General features: G+C 46.6%; 1 protein-coding gene across 1 annotated transcript in view; it reads right to left on the minus strand.

The window, feature by feature from the left end:
• LOC134353475 (tetraspanin-4-like) overlaps positions 1-14,750 on the minus strand; it is a 99,861-nt gene that overhangs the window by 62,354 nt on the left and 22,757 nt on the right. The window contains exon 2 of the mRNA XM_063061478.1: positions 1,052-1,243. Within this exon, the coding sequence (XP_062917548.1) occupies positions 1,052-1,243 (192 nt within the window). The remainder of the gene's footprint in view (positions 1-1,051; positions 1,244-14,750) is intronic.

The raw sequence follows: 14,750 nt of genomic DNA on the forward strand, positions 1-14,750 counted from the left end.
AAGGGTCAGTGTGGGTACAGGAGAGGGAATGGTCAGTGTGGGTACGGGAGAGGGAGCGGTCAGTGTGGGTACGGGAGAGGGTGCAGTCAGTGTGGGTACGGGAGAGGGAGGGGTCAGAGTGGGTACGGGAGAGGGAACGGTCAGTGTGGGTACGGGAGAGGGAGGGGTCAGTGTGGGTAGGGGAGAGGGAGCGGTCAGTATGGGTACGGGAGAGGGAACGGTCAGTGTGGGTACGGGAGAGGGAGGGGTCAGTGTGGGTACAGGAGAGGGAATGGTCAGTGTGGGTACGGGAGAGGGAGGGGTCAGTGTGGGTACGGGAGAGGGAATGGTCAGTGTGGGTACGGGAGAGGGAGGGGTCAGTGTGGGTACGGGAGAGGGAGCGGTCAGTGTGGGTACGGGAGAGGGAGGGGTCAGTGTGGGTAGGGGAGAGGGAGCGGTCAGTGTGGGTACGGGAGAGGGAACGGTCAGTGTGGGTACAGGAGAGGGAGCGGTCAGTGTGGGTACGGGAGAGGGAGGGGTCAGTGTGGGTACGTGAGAGGGAGCGGTCAGTGTGGGTACGGGAGAGGGAACGGTCAGTGTGGGTACGGGAGAGGGAGCGGTCAGTGTTGGTACGGGAGAGGGAGGAGTCAGTGTGGGTACGGGAGAGGGAACGGTCAGTGTGGGTACGGGAGAGGGAATGGTCAGTGTGGGTACGGGAGAGGGAACGGTCAGTGTGGGTAGGGGAGAGGGAGCGGACAATGTGGCATTTGATGAGAGAATGGGGTGAGAGAGTGGGAAATGTGAGAACAGGTGTGTGAAAATAGGTTGGAGGGTGAGAATTTATTTTTGAAAGAAAATTGTATGAGAATGCGGTGTGCAGAAGAAGTGTGGAAATGAGGTGTGTACTGGAAATGTGGGATGAGGTGTGCACAGATAGTGTGGAAATGAAGTGTGCACTGGAAGTGTGAGAATTAGGTGTGCACAGGAAGTGTGAGAATGAGGTGTGTGGTGGGTATGCACGGTGTTTGTGAGCATGTGAACGGTCAGTAGGAGAAGCTACTTTGATACTCACAGACAGCAAGAGACATCTGTTTTCTTTGATGGCCCCAACACAGCCAAGAAATCCAACCACCATCGCCACGGTGCCCATGCCCATAAGCAGGTTGGCAGCAGACAGGAAGGGGAAGGTAGCAGAGAGTGTGGCAAAGTTGCCCTGTGTTACCGCCAGCCAGATCCCCACTCCCAGTATACCACAGCCCGCCAGCTGGGGAGAAAGCAGAGCTGATCATCAGTCAGTGTATCTGCCCCAGAGTGAGGTACATCCTCACAGTGCTCACACTTGCAATTTTCACACTCACAGTTCCCAGTGTTCAGACCTAGTTCTCACACTCACAATTATCACACTCACTGTACTTACGCTCACAGTTCCCAGTGTTCAGACCTAGTTCTTGCACTCACAATTATCACACTCACCATACTTACGCTCACAGTTCCCAGTGTTCACACACAGTTCTCACACTCACTGTGCTCACACTCACAGTTCTCACCATCACAGATCCCACGCTCACAGTTCTCACACACACAACTGTTATGTGTCAGTGTCAGGATATGATGCATATACACATAGACACACACACACACACACACACACACACACACACACGTTCCTCTTCTCAGGCAGTCCCAGGATATCGAGGAAGAATGGTTTCTTCCACCTAGTTGTCTGGGCTCTGAGGTGACAGATGTAGGCCCCACTGTCTCTTCCACACATGGGGCTTTTGGGGACAGTGTGTTCCCTCCATCCTTTACACCTGGGATCTGTGCCACAAGCACCATGTCCATAAAATCTCACAAAACCAACATCAGTGTCTTCTCCCAGGCCACAATCTCCAGCATTATTACTCTCTATCTGCTCACTCACATGCCCCACAACAGACTCCTGAAATACACACTCTACACAAGCCCTGACCTGGGAGGGAGGAAGCTGTGGAAAAAAGTTACGAATGTGCTGAGATCCTCCTGGAAGAAATACAACATCCTCGTGTCCACTGCTCCTCTGGATGGATGGAACACCCCGTGTCCACTGCTCCTCTGGATGGTCGGAACACCCTGTGTCCACGGCTCCCCTGGATGGATGGAACACCCCGTGTCCACTGTTCCTCTGGATGGATGGAACACCCCGTGTCCACTGCTCCTCTGGATGGTCGGAACACCCTGTGTCCACGGCTCCCCTGGATGGATGGAACACCCCGTGTCCACTGTTCCTCTGGATGGATGGAACACCCCGTGTCCACTGCTCCTCTGGATGGACGGAACATCCCGTGTCCACTGCTCCTCTGGATGGACGGAACATCCCGTGTCCACTGCTCCTCTGGATGGACGGAACACCCCGTGTCCACTGCTCCTCTGGATGGACGGAACACCCTGTGTCCACTGCTCCTCTGGATGGATGGAACACCCCATGTCCACTGCTCCTCTGGATGGATGGACCCCCCCCCCATGTCCACTGCTCCTCTGGATGGATGGAACACCCAGTGTCCACTGCTCCTCTGGATGGGTGGAATCCACACACGTGCACAATCTTTCTTTCCCTCTCTCTCTCACACACACACCCAAATAGACCCTCCCAAATAAACTTAAATATGTTCTATTGTATTCTAAAATTACTAACATGTATAAATAGGCACAATACAATATTTAAATACCTAAAAGGAAATGGGATTAGTGAACAACGTTCTGCCATTGTAGGGTAATTAATAATTTGTTTATTTTTGTCACATGTACCTAGGAACAGTGGAAAACCTCTATCCAGACAGATGATTATGTGCATAAGCATACTGAGGTGGTACAAAAGGGAGATAACCCTCAGAATGTGAAATGGTGCAGAGCCGGGGGACAAATAAGGTGCAATCTCAAGCTCCATGATGAGGCAGAACGTGAGTTCAGGAACTCACTGGAAGCATGTCAGAGGTCCATTCATTAGTCAGATAACGGTGGGAGAGATGCTGATGCTATGTGAGTTCTCGAACTCTTAGATGACTCCTGAATCACCAGGTGTCAGTATGTAAAGAAAGACTGCTGTGTGTTGGGCCAGTACACAGTAGGAACCACTTGCACAAGTGATCTGGAAAGTGACCACCATTCTAATACAGAAATTGACCAATTCTTCAATATATATCTGTACATTTGTTAGGAAAAGTGTGAGACAGGGCTTCGGCTGACCTCCTGGGTATGTAAGTAGTAAATCAACAGATCCCAATGACATGATGTGGTGTGGACACAGAGAGGACAAGATAACAGTCTGACTGGATGGCTGTTTTCGGACAGTACGCTTTGTCAGCCGGAGCAGTAAGGTGACTGAAAGACACTGTCATCTTTGTCTACTGTTAAACAGATTAACTATCCTGGGACAGATCCCCAGCTGCTCTCGGTGATGACCACTGACGGATCAATGAGCTGAGTTCCACGGAGAAGAGCTCCCATTCATCACCAGCCTGCTCCCTGTCTGCAGCCACTGAGGCAGTCTATAACCACAGAACCCCAGCACTGACTCACAATGAGTACAACGCCATCATCGTTATATCGTCAGTAACCACACACTCAAACATTACCATTCAATATGGAACCTCCTTCCCTTCTCTGTTTAACCAGCGCTTTAACCCCTAAATGTTGCATTAGTGGTGAGTGTGTAACCCTGACTAACCTACAGTACCTGAGTACCCTCTCCCCTGCCTGGCCAGACAGGGTAGCCCACACCTGCCATATTGAGATGCAGCACAGAACAGGCTCTCCTGGCCCCTCGAGGCACGCCGCCCAGCGATCCCCCGATTTAATCCTAGCCTAATCTCAGGTCAGTTTACAATGACCATTTAACCTACCAACTAATATGTCTTTGGACTGTAGGAGTAACCTGGAGCACCCACAGTTGGTGTTTAGACCCGACCCCTGGTTTCTAGCAGCCCATGGACACCAGTGGCCACTGAGGTGAGGTTTGGGGCCGATCAGAGGGCGTGGCAGAGACTGAGCTCCCACCACACCTGACAGAAACAAAGCTGTTCCTCTGCACCGCTGGGACCCGCGGGGCTGCGGGCACTTTGAGGAGCAGTGTCACAGGCAGACGTTGTCCTGATGTTGTTGGCGTGGCAGGGTGGGGCTTGAACGTTCAGTAACCACTCCGAATATGATCAGTTGTCAGGGCCATCCAGAGCCAGTGACAGAAGGGTGTTGTCAAGTAAACAAGTCCCAACTGGTGCACAGCAAACTCCCACAGGCTTCTACACTTCTCCGGCAATGTTGTCGGCCTGGGCCCTGCCCTCCTGTGAGGGTAGAGGAGGATGATGTAAGGATGGCGAAGGTCTCAACCCTGTAAGTTCAGCGTTAAAACAAGTCTCACCTGCCACCTGCCGAAGGACTTCCCACTATTGAGTGTGAGTGCACAAAGCCTGGGCGCAGAGCAGGCTGCGATTCAGGAAGCCGTGACCAGTAGGCCTCATCTCAGATTGCGTTTTGCCAGAGGCCCATGTGATATTACATTAGAAACCATAGAAAAACTACAGCACAGAAACAGGCCTTTTGGCCCTTCTTGGCTGTGCCAAACGATTATCTGCCTAGTCCCACTGACCTGCACACGGACCATATCCCTCCATACACCTCCCATCCATGTATCTGTCCAATTTATTCTTAAATGTTAAAAAAGAACCCGCATTTACCACCTCGTCTGGCAGCTCATTCCACACTCCCACCACTCTCTGTGTGAAGAAGCCCCCCACAATGTTCCCTTTAAACTTTTCCCCCCTCACCCTTAACCCATGTCCTCTGGTTTTTTTCTCCCCTTGCCTCAGTTGAAAAAGCCTGCTTGCATTCACTCTATCTATACCCATCATAATTTTATATACCTCTATCAAATCTCCCCTCATTCTTCTACGCTCCAGGGAATAAAGTCCTAACCTATTCAACCTTTCTCTGTAACTGAGTTTCTCAAGTCCCGGCAACATCCTTGTAAACCTTCTCTGCACTCTTTCAACCTTATTTATATCCTTCTTGTAATTTGGTGACCAAAACTGCACACAATACTCCAAATTCGGCCTCACCAATGCCTTGTACAACCTCATCATAACATTCCAAATCTATACTCAATACTTTGATTAATAAAGGCCAATGCACCAAAAGCTCTCTTTACGACCCTATCTACTTGTGACGCCACTTCTAGGGAATTTTGTATCTGTATTCCCAGATCCCTCTGTTCTATTGCACTCCTCAGTGCCTTACCATTAACCCTGTATGTTCTACCTTGGTTTGTCCTTCCAAAGTGCAATACCTCACACTTGTCTGTATTAAACTCCATCTGCCATTTTTCAGCCCATTTTTCCAGCTGGTCCAAATCCCTCTGCAAGCTTTGAAAACCTTCCTCACTGTCCAATCTTTGTATCATCAGCAAATTTGCTGATCCAATTTACCACATTATCATCCAGATCACTGATATAGATGACAAATAACAATGGACCCAGCACTGATCCCTGTGGCACACCACTAGTCACAGGCCTCCACTCAGAGAAGCAATTCTCTACTACCACTCTTTGGCTTCTTCCATTGAGCCAATGTCTAATCCAATTTACCACCTCTCCATGTATACCTAGCGACTGAATTTTCCTAACTAACTTCCCATGCGGGATCTTGTCAAAGGCCTTACTGAAGTCCATGTAGACAATATCCACTGCCTTCCTTTCATCCACTTTCCTGGTAACCTCCTCGAAAAACTCCAATAGATTGGTCAAACATGACCTACCATGCGCAAAGCCATACTGACTCTCCCTAATAAGTCTCTGTCTATCCAAATGCTTGTAGATTCTATCTCTTAGTACTCCCTCCAATAACTTACCCACTACTGACGTCAAACTTACCGGCCTATAATTTCCCGGACTACTTTTTGATCCTTTTTTAAACAACGGAACAACATGAGCCACTCTCCAATCCTCCGGCACCTCACCCATAGACAGCGACATTTAAAATATTTCTGCGAGGCCCCTGCATTTTCAACACTAGTCTCCTTCAAGGTCCGAGGGAACACCCTGTCAGGTCCTGGGGATTTATCCACTTTAATTTGCCTCAAGATAGCAAGCACCTCCTCCTTTTCAATCTGTACAGTTTCCATGATCTCACTACTTGTTTCCCTTAATTCCATAGACTTCATGCCAGTTTCCTTAGTAAATACAGATGCAAGAAACCCATTTAAGATCTCCCCCATTTCTTTTGGTTCCGCACATAGCCTACCACTCTGATCTTCAAGAGGACCAATTTTATCACTTACAATCCTTTTACTCTTAATATATCTGTAAAAGCTCTTTGGATTATCCTTCACTTTGACTGCCAAGGCAACCTCATGTCTTCTTTTAGCCCTCCTGATTTCCTTCTTAAGTATTTTCTTGCATTTTTTATACTCCTCAAGCACCTTATTTACTCCATTTCCTATACATGTCATACAACTCCCTCTTCTTCTTTATTAGAGTTGCAATATCCCTTGAGAACCAAGGTTCCTTATTCCTATTCACTTTGCCTTTAATTCTGACAGGAAATACAAACTCTGCACTCTCAAAATTTCTCCTTTGAAGGCTTCCCACTTACCGATCACATCCTTGCCAGAGAACAACCTGTCCCAATCCATGCTTTTTAGATCCTTTCTCATTTCTTCAAATTTGGCCTTCTTCCAGTTTAGAACCACAACCTTAGGACCAGATCTAACTTTATCCATGATCAAGTTGAAACTAATGGTGTTAGTTTCAACTAATGGATTCTTGATTACCTGACTGGCAGACCACAGTTTGTGTACTTGCAACACTGTGTGTCCAACAGAGTAATCAGCAGCACTGGGGCTCCACAGGGAACTGTCTTGTCTCCCTTTCTCTTCACCATTTACACCTCTGACTTCAACTACTGCACAGAGTCTTGTCACCTTCAGAAGTTTTCTGTTGACTCTGCCATAGTTGGATGCATCAGCAGGGAGATGAGGCTGAGTACAAGGCTACGGTAGGAAACTTTGTCACATGGTGTGAGCAGAATTATCTGCAGCTTAATGTGAAAAAGACAAAGGAGTTGGTGGTAGACCTGAGGAGAGCTAAGGTACTGGTGACCCCTGTTTCCATCCAGGGGGTCAGTGTGGACATGGTGGAGGATTGCAAATACCTGGGGATACGAATTGACAATAAACTGGACTGGTCAAAGAACACTGAGGCTGTCTACAAGAAGGGTCAGAGCCGTCTCTATTTCCTGAGGAGACTGAGGTCCTTTAACATCTGCCGGACGATGCTGAGGATGTTCTACGAGTCTGTGGTGGCCAGTGCTATCATGTTTGCTGTTGTGTGCTGGGGCAGCAGGCTGAGGGTAGCAGAAACAAACTCATTCGTAAGGCCAGTGATGTTGTGGGGATGGAACTGGATTCTCTGACGGTGGTGTCTGAAAAGAGGATGCTGTCTAAGTTGCATGCCATCTTGGACAATGTCTCCCATCCACTACATAATGTACTGGTCGGGCACAGGAGTACATTCAGCCAGAGACTCGTTCCACCGAGATGCAACACAGAGCGTCATAGGAAGTCATTCCTGCCTGTGGCCATCAAACTTTACAACTCCTCCCTTGCGGGGTCAGACACCCTGTGCCGATAGGCTGGTCCTGGACTTATCTCCTGGCATAATTTACATATTACTATTTAACTATTTAAGGTTTTATTACTATTTATTATTTATGGGGCAACTGTAACAAAAACCAATTTCCCCCTGGATCAATAAAGTATGACTATGACTATGACTATGTTATGATCACTGGAACCAAAGTGCTCCCCTACACACACTTCCGTCACTTGTCCTAACTCGTTTCCTAATAGGAGGTCTATTATTGCATCCCCTCTGGTTGGTATCTCTATATATTGATTTAGAAAACTTTCCTGAACATATTTTACAAACTCTAACCCATCTAGACCCCTAACAGTATGGGAGTCCCAATCAATAGGTGGAAAATTAAAATCCCCTACCACCACAACTTTATGTTTCCTGCAGTTGCCTGTTATCTCTCCACAGATTTGCTCCTCCAATTCTCGCTGACCTATGGGTGGTCTGTAATACAACCCCACTAATATGGCCATACCTTTCCTGTTTCTCAGCTCCACCCATAAGGACTCAGTCGACAAGCCCTCCAATCTGAGAGCACTGATTTGACATTCACAGAGCACTGACAAGAGGTTCCTGGAATGCATTAGACTGTGCCCTCAACTTAAGGTATTGCGACATGTGTGGGGTGGGGATGTCCTTTCCATCACCAGATCTGACTGTACAGCACAGAAACAGGCCATCAGCCCAACTCATCCATGCTAACCAAGATGCCCATCTAAACCTTTCCTATCTATGTACAGCCGGCCCTCCTTATCCGCGAGTTCTGCATGCGCAAATTCAACCAACCAAGAATTGAGAAAACCTGGAAATGCTCTTCCAGCACTTGTTGTTCGAGCATGTACAGACTTTTTTTCTTGTCATTATTCCCTAATTCCCAATGCAGTATAACAACTATTTTACATAGCATTTACACTGTATTAGGTATTATAAGTAATATAGAGATGAGTTAAAGTATACGGGAGGATGTGCGTAGGTTATCGTGGATCGGGATCGGAAAAAAAATAGAAGTTCTCTTACTAAGTAAGTCAGAACAGGTACATGTGGTATTATTTAGTGTCAGTCAGTCAAACGTTTGTCTTAGTATATAGTATATATTTTACCTTTCTATGTATATAAAACACTTAAGAAATGTATGTTTCAGTGCTGGGCTCGGGAACAGAAATTCCCGAGTTCGATCCAGTGACAGGTCGCTCCTGAGCGCGCTCTCCATCCGTGCAAGGTTGATTTGAAGGATCAAAAACCCAAAATCCAATAATTAAACCACTGCATTGCTTAGTAATAATTGTAGCTTTCATCAGGGCAGGGCCTTTCTCACTTTATCCTTTAAAATTGTTCCAATCGCTGACCGACTGTAGCCTAACGCTTTTCCAATGACAGATAGCGTTTCACCTCTTTTCAATTGCTTTATTATTTCCACTTTATTTTCAATCGTGATCATGATCATTTTCGTGAACAGAAACACTGCAGATTCAGAGCTCCGCCGCCGGGTCCTAACTGAGACAGGTTAAATAAGGTCTGGGGTTCTGCTGGGTCCTAAGGTCCACTCATTGAGACAGGTTGAATAAGGGACTTGAGCATCCGCGTTTTTTGGTATCTGCGAGGGGTCCCGGAACCAATCCCTCGCGGATAAGGAGGGCCAACTGTACCGTATCTGTCCAAGTGCCCTTTGAATGTCACCGTTCCTGCCTCTGGCCACTTCCCCTGGCAGCTCATTCCGCATACAGTACACACCACCCTCTGTATAAAACAGTCGTCCCTCAAGTTCCTATTAAATCTCTTCTTTCTCACATTATTCTCACTGTTACCATCAGGAAGGAGGTACAGAAGCCTGAAGGCACACACTCAGCAATTCAGGGACAGTTTCTTCCCCTCTGCCATCCGATTTCTGAATGGACATTGAACCCATGAACACTACCTCACTACTTTTTTATTTCTATTTTTGTACTAATTATTTAATTTAACTACTATACACACACATATATATACTTACTGTAATTCAGAGTTTTTTCTATTATTGCGTTGTACAGCTGCCGCTAAGTTAACAAAGTTCACGACACATGCTGGTAATATTAAACCTGATTCTGATTAACACTATGACCTCTAGTTCATAATTCCCCAACCCTGGGAAAAAGACTGAGTGGATTCATCTAATTCATTGGAATTATTTTTAAGAAGCTGGATAAATCAAACATGAAGCTATCCCATTTCCTGCAGTAACAATTTGCAGATAACAAGAATAGCTGTGTTCGAACTGGTGCCAGGGGAGGTGTGAGTGTCTCCCACAGAGTGCAGATGGTGGAGTGGTGATGTACCAGCCGAGCATGGGGCTCTCTCAGTGGAAAGACAATCCCTCAAATCCAGGAACAGCGGGAAATTATCTGGTTGTTGGCAGGTCTCCCAGATGGTTTAGATCTAGTCCTCGGGTGTAACCCACACTTGTGCAGAAGGAGGGAGGGAGGGAGGGGAGGGATTCTGACTTACCAGTAGAGCAAATGTGCAGGAAGTTTCCAGCTCCTACCAGAGATATGAGAGCTCTTAGTATGTACCATCCTTAACATGTGTCCACAACAATATCCCCAACGCGTGTCTACAACACCATCTCCAATGTTCATTCACAACACTATCCCCAATGCTCATTCACAACACCATCCCCAATGCTCATTCACAACACCATCTCCAATGCTCATTCACAACACCATCTCCAATGCTCATTCACAACACCATCTCCAATGCTCATTCACAACACCATCCCCAATGCTCATTCACAACACCATCTCCAATGCTCGTTCACAACACCATCTCCAATGCTCGTTCACAACACCATCCCCAATGCTCATTCACAACACCATCCCCAATGCTCATTCACAACACCATCTCCAATGTTCATTCACAACACTATCCCCAATGCTCATTCACAACACCATCCCCAATGCTCATTCACAACACCATCTCCAATGTTCATTCACAACACTATCCCCAATGCTCGTTCACAACACCATCTCCAATGCTCGTTCACAACACCATCCCCAATGCTCATTCACAACACCATCCCCAATGCTCATTCACAACACCATCTCCAATGTTCATTCACAACACTATCCCCAATGCTCATTCACAACACCATCCCCAATGCTCATTCACAACACCATCTCCAATGTTCATTCACAACACCATCCCCAATGCTCATTCACAACACCATCTCCAATGCTCATTCACAACACCATCCCCAATGCTCATTCACAACACCATCTCCAATGTTCATTCACAACACCATCTCCAATGCTCATTCACAACACCATCTCCAATGTTCATTCACAACACCATCCCCAATACTGATTCACAACACCATCTCCAATGCTCATTCACAACACCATCTCCAATGTTCATTCACAACACCATCTCCAATGTTCATTCACAACACCATCCCCAATGCTCATTCACAACACCATCTCCAATGCTCATTCACAACACCATCCCCAATGCTCATTCACAACACCATCTCCAATGCTCATTCACAACACCATCTCCAATGCTCATTCACAACACCATCCCCAATGCTCATTCATAACACCATCTCCAATGCTCATTCACAACACCATCTCCAATGCTCATTCACAACACCATCTCCAATGTTCATTCACAACACCATCTCCAATGTTCATTCACAACACCATCCCCAATGCTCATTTATAACACCATCCCTAATGCTCATTCACAACACTATCCCCAATGTGTCCACAACACCATCTCCAATGTTCATTCACAACACCATCCCCAATACTGATTCACAACACTATCCCCAACGTGTCCACAACACCATCACCAATACTCATTCATGACACTATCCCCAATATTTGCCCTTACTACATCCCATCAACTGTCCAATCTTCAGTTTTATATACTGTCTGAAATGTCTGAGAACTTATCAGATCATTCGTCCACCCACAACATCTGTACAGGTGAAAAAGGATCTAGTGTTTTCCCGGCATGTATGATAAATAAACTTTTCTTGGGCTTCCAGCTGGGTACATCATCCCTAATGAAGATGGCAGAGTTTTTCATTAAAGTGTCGGTTGTAAGTGATACCTGTACCCTACTGGAAGCCCATGAAGAGTTTATTCATCTGTACAAGTCTCCATTCGCAACAACTGACCAAGGTACTATCAATAAAAATTTGACCAAAGTACCATCTACAATATCTGGTCAGGTCTCCATGTCCAACATCTCTCCAGGACTTCCTCATCAATAACTGCCCAAAGCTCCACATATAACATCTGACCAGGACACTGTCTCCATCATCCTGACTGGAGTCCATCCCTCACGTCTGTCTGAGCTTCCACCAACAATATCTCACTACCATATCCGTGCCTTCCTTCGCTATCCCGTCTCTTTCCTTTGTCTGGCTTTCCACCCTCCTTCCCTCCGACATGTCCGCTCTAATCCATTTCCTCTACCTCTAGTCAACAGCAGTTTTCTCTGGCCACTTTGTTCTATTCCCGTTTGCTGTGCCATGTCACCCACCGTCTCTCAATGCAGTGACATCACCTTGGCTTGTTCAGTTTGTTTAACAGTAACAGCAGCAGGCTGTGAAGTGGGTGAGCTAGCTTATTCTTGTCGCGGGTACTGAGGTCAAACCATTCCATCACATCAGTACTAGGGAACATAGTGTCACAAACTGAATAAATATGGGTCTCAAGGCAGAGTGGAAATAGTTACCAAGGCCCAGTGGTTGTGCCTGCCTGTTCAGTGTGTGATTGTTCACTGAGATTGAGGACAGATTGAAATCACAAGTGCACTGTGAGGAGCTGAGCTGATCAACGTTCAAAGTAAATTTATTATCAAAGTACATATATGTCACCATATACAACCATGGGATTCGTTTCCTTCCAGGTATACTCAATAAATCTGCAATAGAATAATAACCACCATAGAACCACTGGGTGTTTAACCAGTGGGCAAAAGACAACTTCAAATACAAAAAGTAAGAAATAAAAATAATAAACAAATAAGCAATAAATATTGAGAACATGAGACGAGGAGTCCTTGAAAGTGAGTCCATTGGTTGGGGGAACATCTTGATGATGGGGCAAGTGAAGTTATCTCCTCTGGTTCAGGAGTCTGGTAGTTGAGGGATAATAACTGTTCCTGAACCTGGTGGCGTGAGTCCCGAGGCTCCTGTTCCTTCTTCCTGATGGCAGCAGTGAGAAGAGAGCATGGCCTAGGTAGTGGGGTTCTCTAGAGATGGATGCCGCTTTCCTGTGCTTTGAGACGTGTGAGTGTGTCTGGAAATGAGTGCGTGTTAAGTCACACCTGAGATGTGGCTTTGAACATCCAGTCTAGCCCAAGCCCTGTTGCATCTTCGGTTGTGACCAGTTTAGCTGAGAAAGCTGAGCAGCCCACTGCGTGCAGCAACGGCTAACTGACTGACTCGAGATATTCAGTACATCCTTGTTTCTATTGCCGCTCTGTGCAAGTGGTGCTAGTGTGGTGTTGACAGGACATGTCAGCATGGAGACAGCCTTATTGAAAAGGGACCAGTGTACGCTGGCAGGCCACAGGGAGTGGGTCACAACACTACATGCAGTAATAGCTGATAGCAGGTTTCCAGCAGTTCTCAAGAACACAAACCAGGCAAAAACCCTGCCTCGAGAGCAGTGAACTTCGAATGCACAAGGCCTGCACATCTTAAAGTGCAGAATAAGACAACATTGGTCCCGGTCCTCCGGCCCTTGATAGACTGGAAGAAGGTGATTGATGAATAGTAGAGCAGGTGTGGGGATGGGCAGATGGCCAACTGCTTATCCTTGTGTATCCTTCAGATCTAGCAAACAGCTAGCTCTGCCCTTGTAACACCGACCCTGCAGCACCATTAACAGCAGCCCATGCAACACTGTGGGCTGCCGGGGAATAGGGTGAACCTGAACGCCCTTGGAGAAAAGAAGAGCCTGCTTTTATATAGCACCAAGCTAGACCTTGGGATGTCCCAGAGTACACAGAACAGTACAGTGCAGGAACAGGTCCTTCCACAGAACATAATGCCAATTTAAACTGCAAAACTGACTGCACATGTATCCATATCTCTTCATACCTTGTGTGTTCATGTGTCTAAATGGCTCAAATATTGCCTTCCTTTTTGCTTCCATCACCTCCCCAGCAGCACGTTCCAGCCACCCACCACTCCCCGTGTAAAAGACTTACCCTGCACATCTCCTTTAAACTTTTCCCCCTCACCTAAAACCTATCCCACTAGTATTCATAGAGTAATACATTTCAGAAACAGACCCTTCAGCCCATCTTGTCTGTTCTGGCACTTCAGCCAATCCCATTTGCTGCACTTCACCCATATCCCTCTATACCTTTCCTATCCACGTACCTGCCCAAATGACCTTTAAACATTGCAATTGTACCTGCCTCTACAGTTTCCTCTGACAACTCATTCTATTACCCACCCCCTCTGTGTGAAAACTGCCCCTCAGATGCCCTTTCAATCCTTCCCCTGTAACCATAAATCTGTGCCATCTAGATTTAGACCCCCCTGCCCTGGGGAAAAGACTGTGACCACCTACCTTATCTCAATAGAGATAGATAGATAGATAGATACTTCATTGATCCCAAAGGAAATTGCAGTGTCATTACAAGTGCACAGATATAAATACTAGAAGAGAAGTAAAAAGAATAAAAAATGAGTTACCACAAACCGTCTAACAGAAGGGGGTCATCACTTTCCCCGCTATCGGCTGACTCATTATAGAGCCTAATGGCCGAGGGTAAGGATGACCTCGTGTAGCACTCTTTGGAGCAGCGTGGTTGTTTTAGTCTAACGCTAAAAGTGCTCCTCTGTCCAGCCATGTGCTGCAGAGGGTGAGAAACTTCCAGTCCCAGTAAAAATCATGAGAAAAAGATTCTAAACACAAGAGATCCTGCAGAGTAACACACACAAAATGCCAGAGGAATTCACCAGATCAGGTAGCATCTATGGAGAGGAATAAACAGTCACTGCTTCGAGCTGAGACTCTTCATAAGGATTTTGTACATGTAACTTGGGGGAAAGATTGACTGTCCACTCTGATTTGGCTTTTTATAATTACATAAACCTCTATTAGAGTCCCT

This window comes from Mobula hypostoma, chromosome 11 (assembly GCF_963921235.1).
Source record: "Mobula hypostoma chromosome 11, sMobHyp1.1, whole genome shotgun sequence".
Taxonomy (NCBI): Eukaryota; Metazoa; Chordata; class Chondrichthyes; order Myliobatiformes; family Myliobatidae; genus Mobula; species Mobula hypostoma.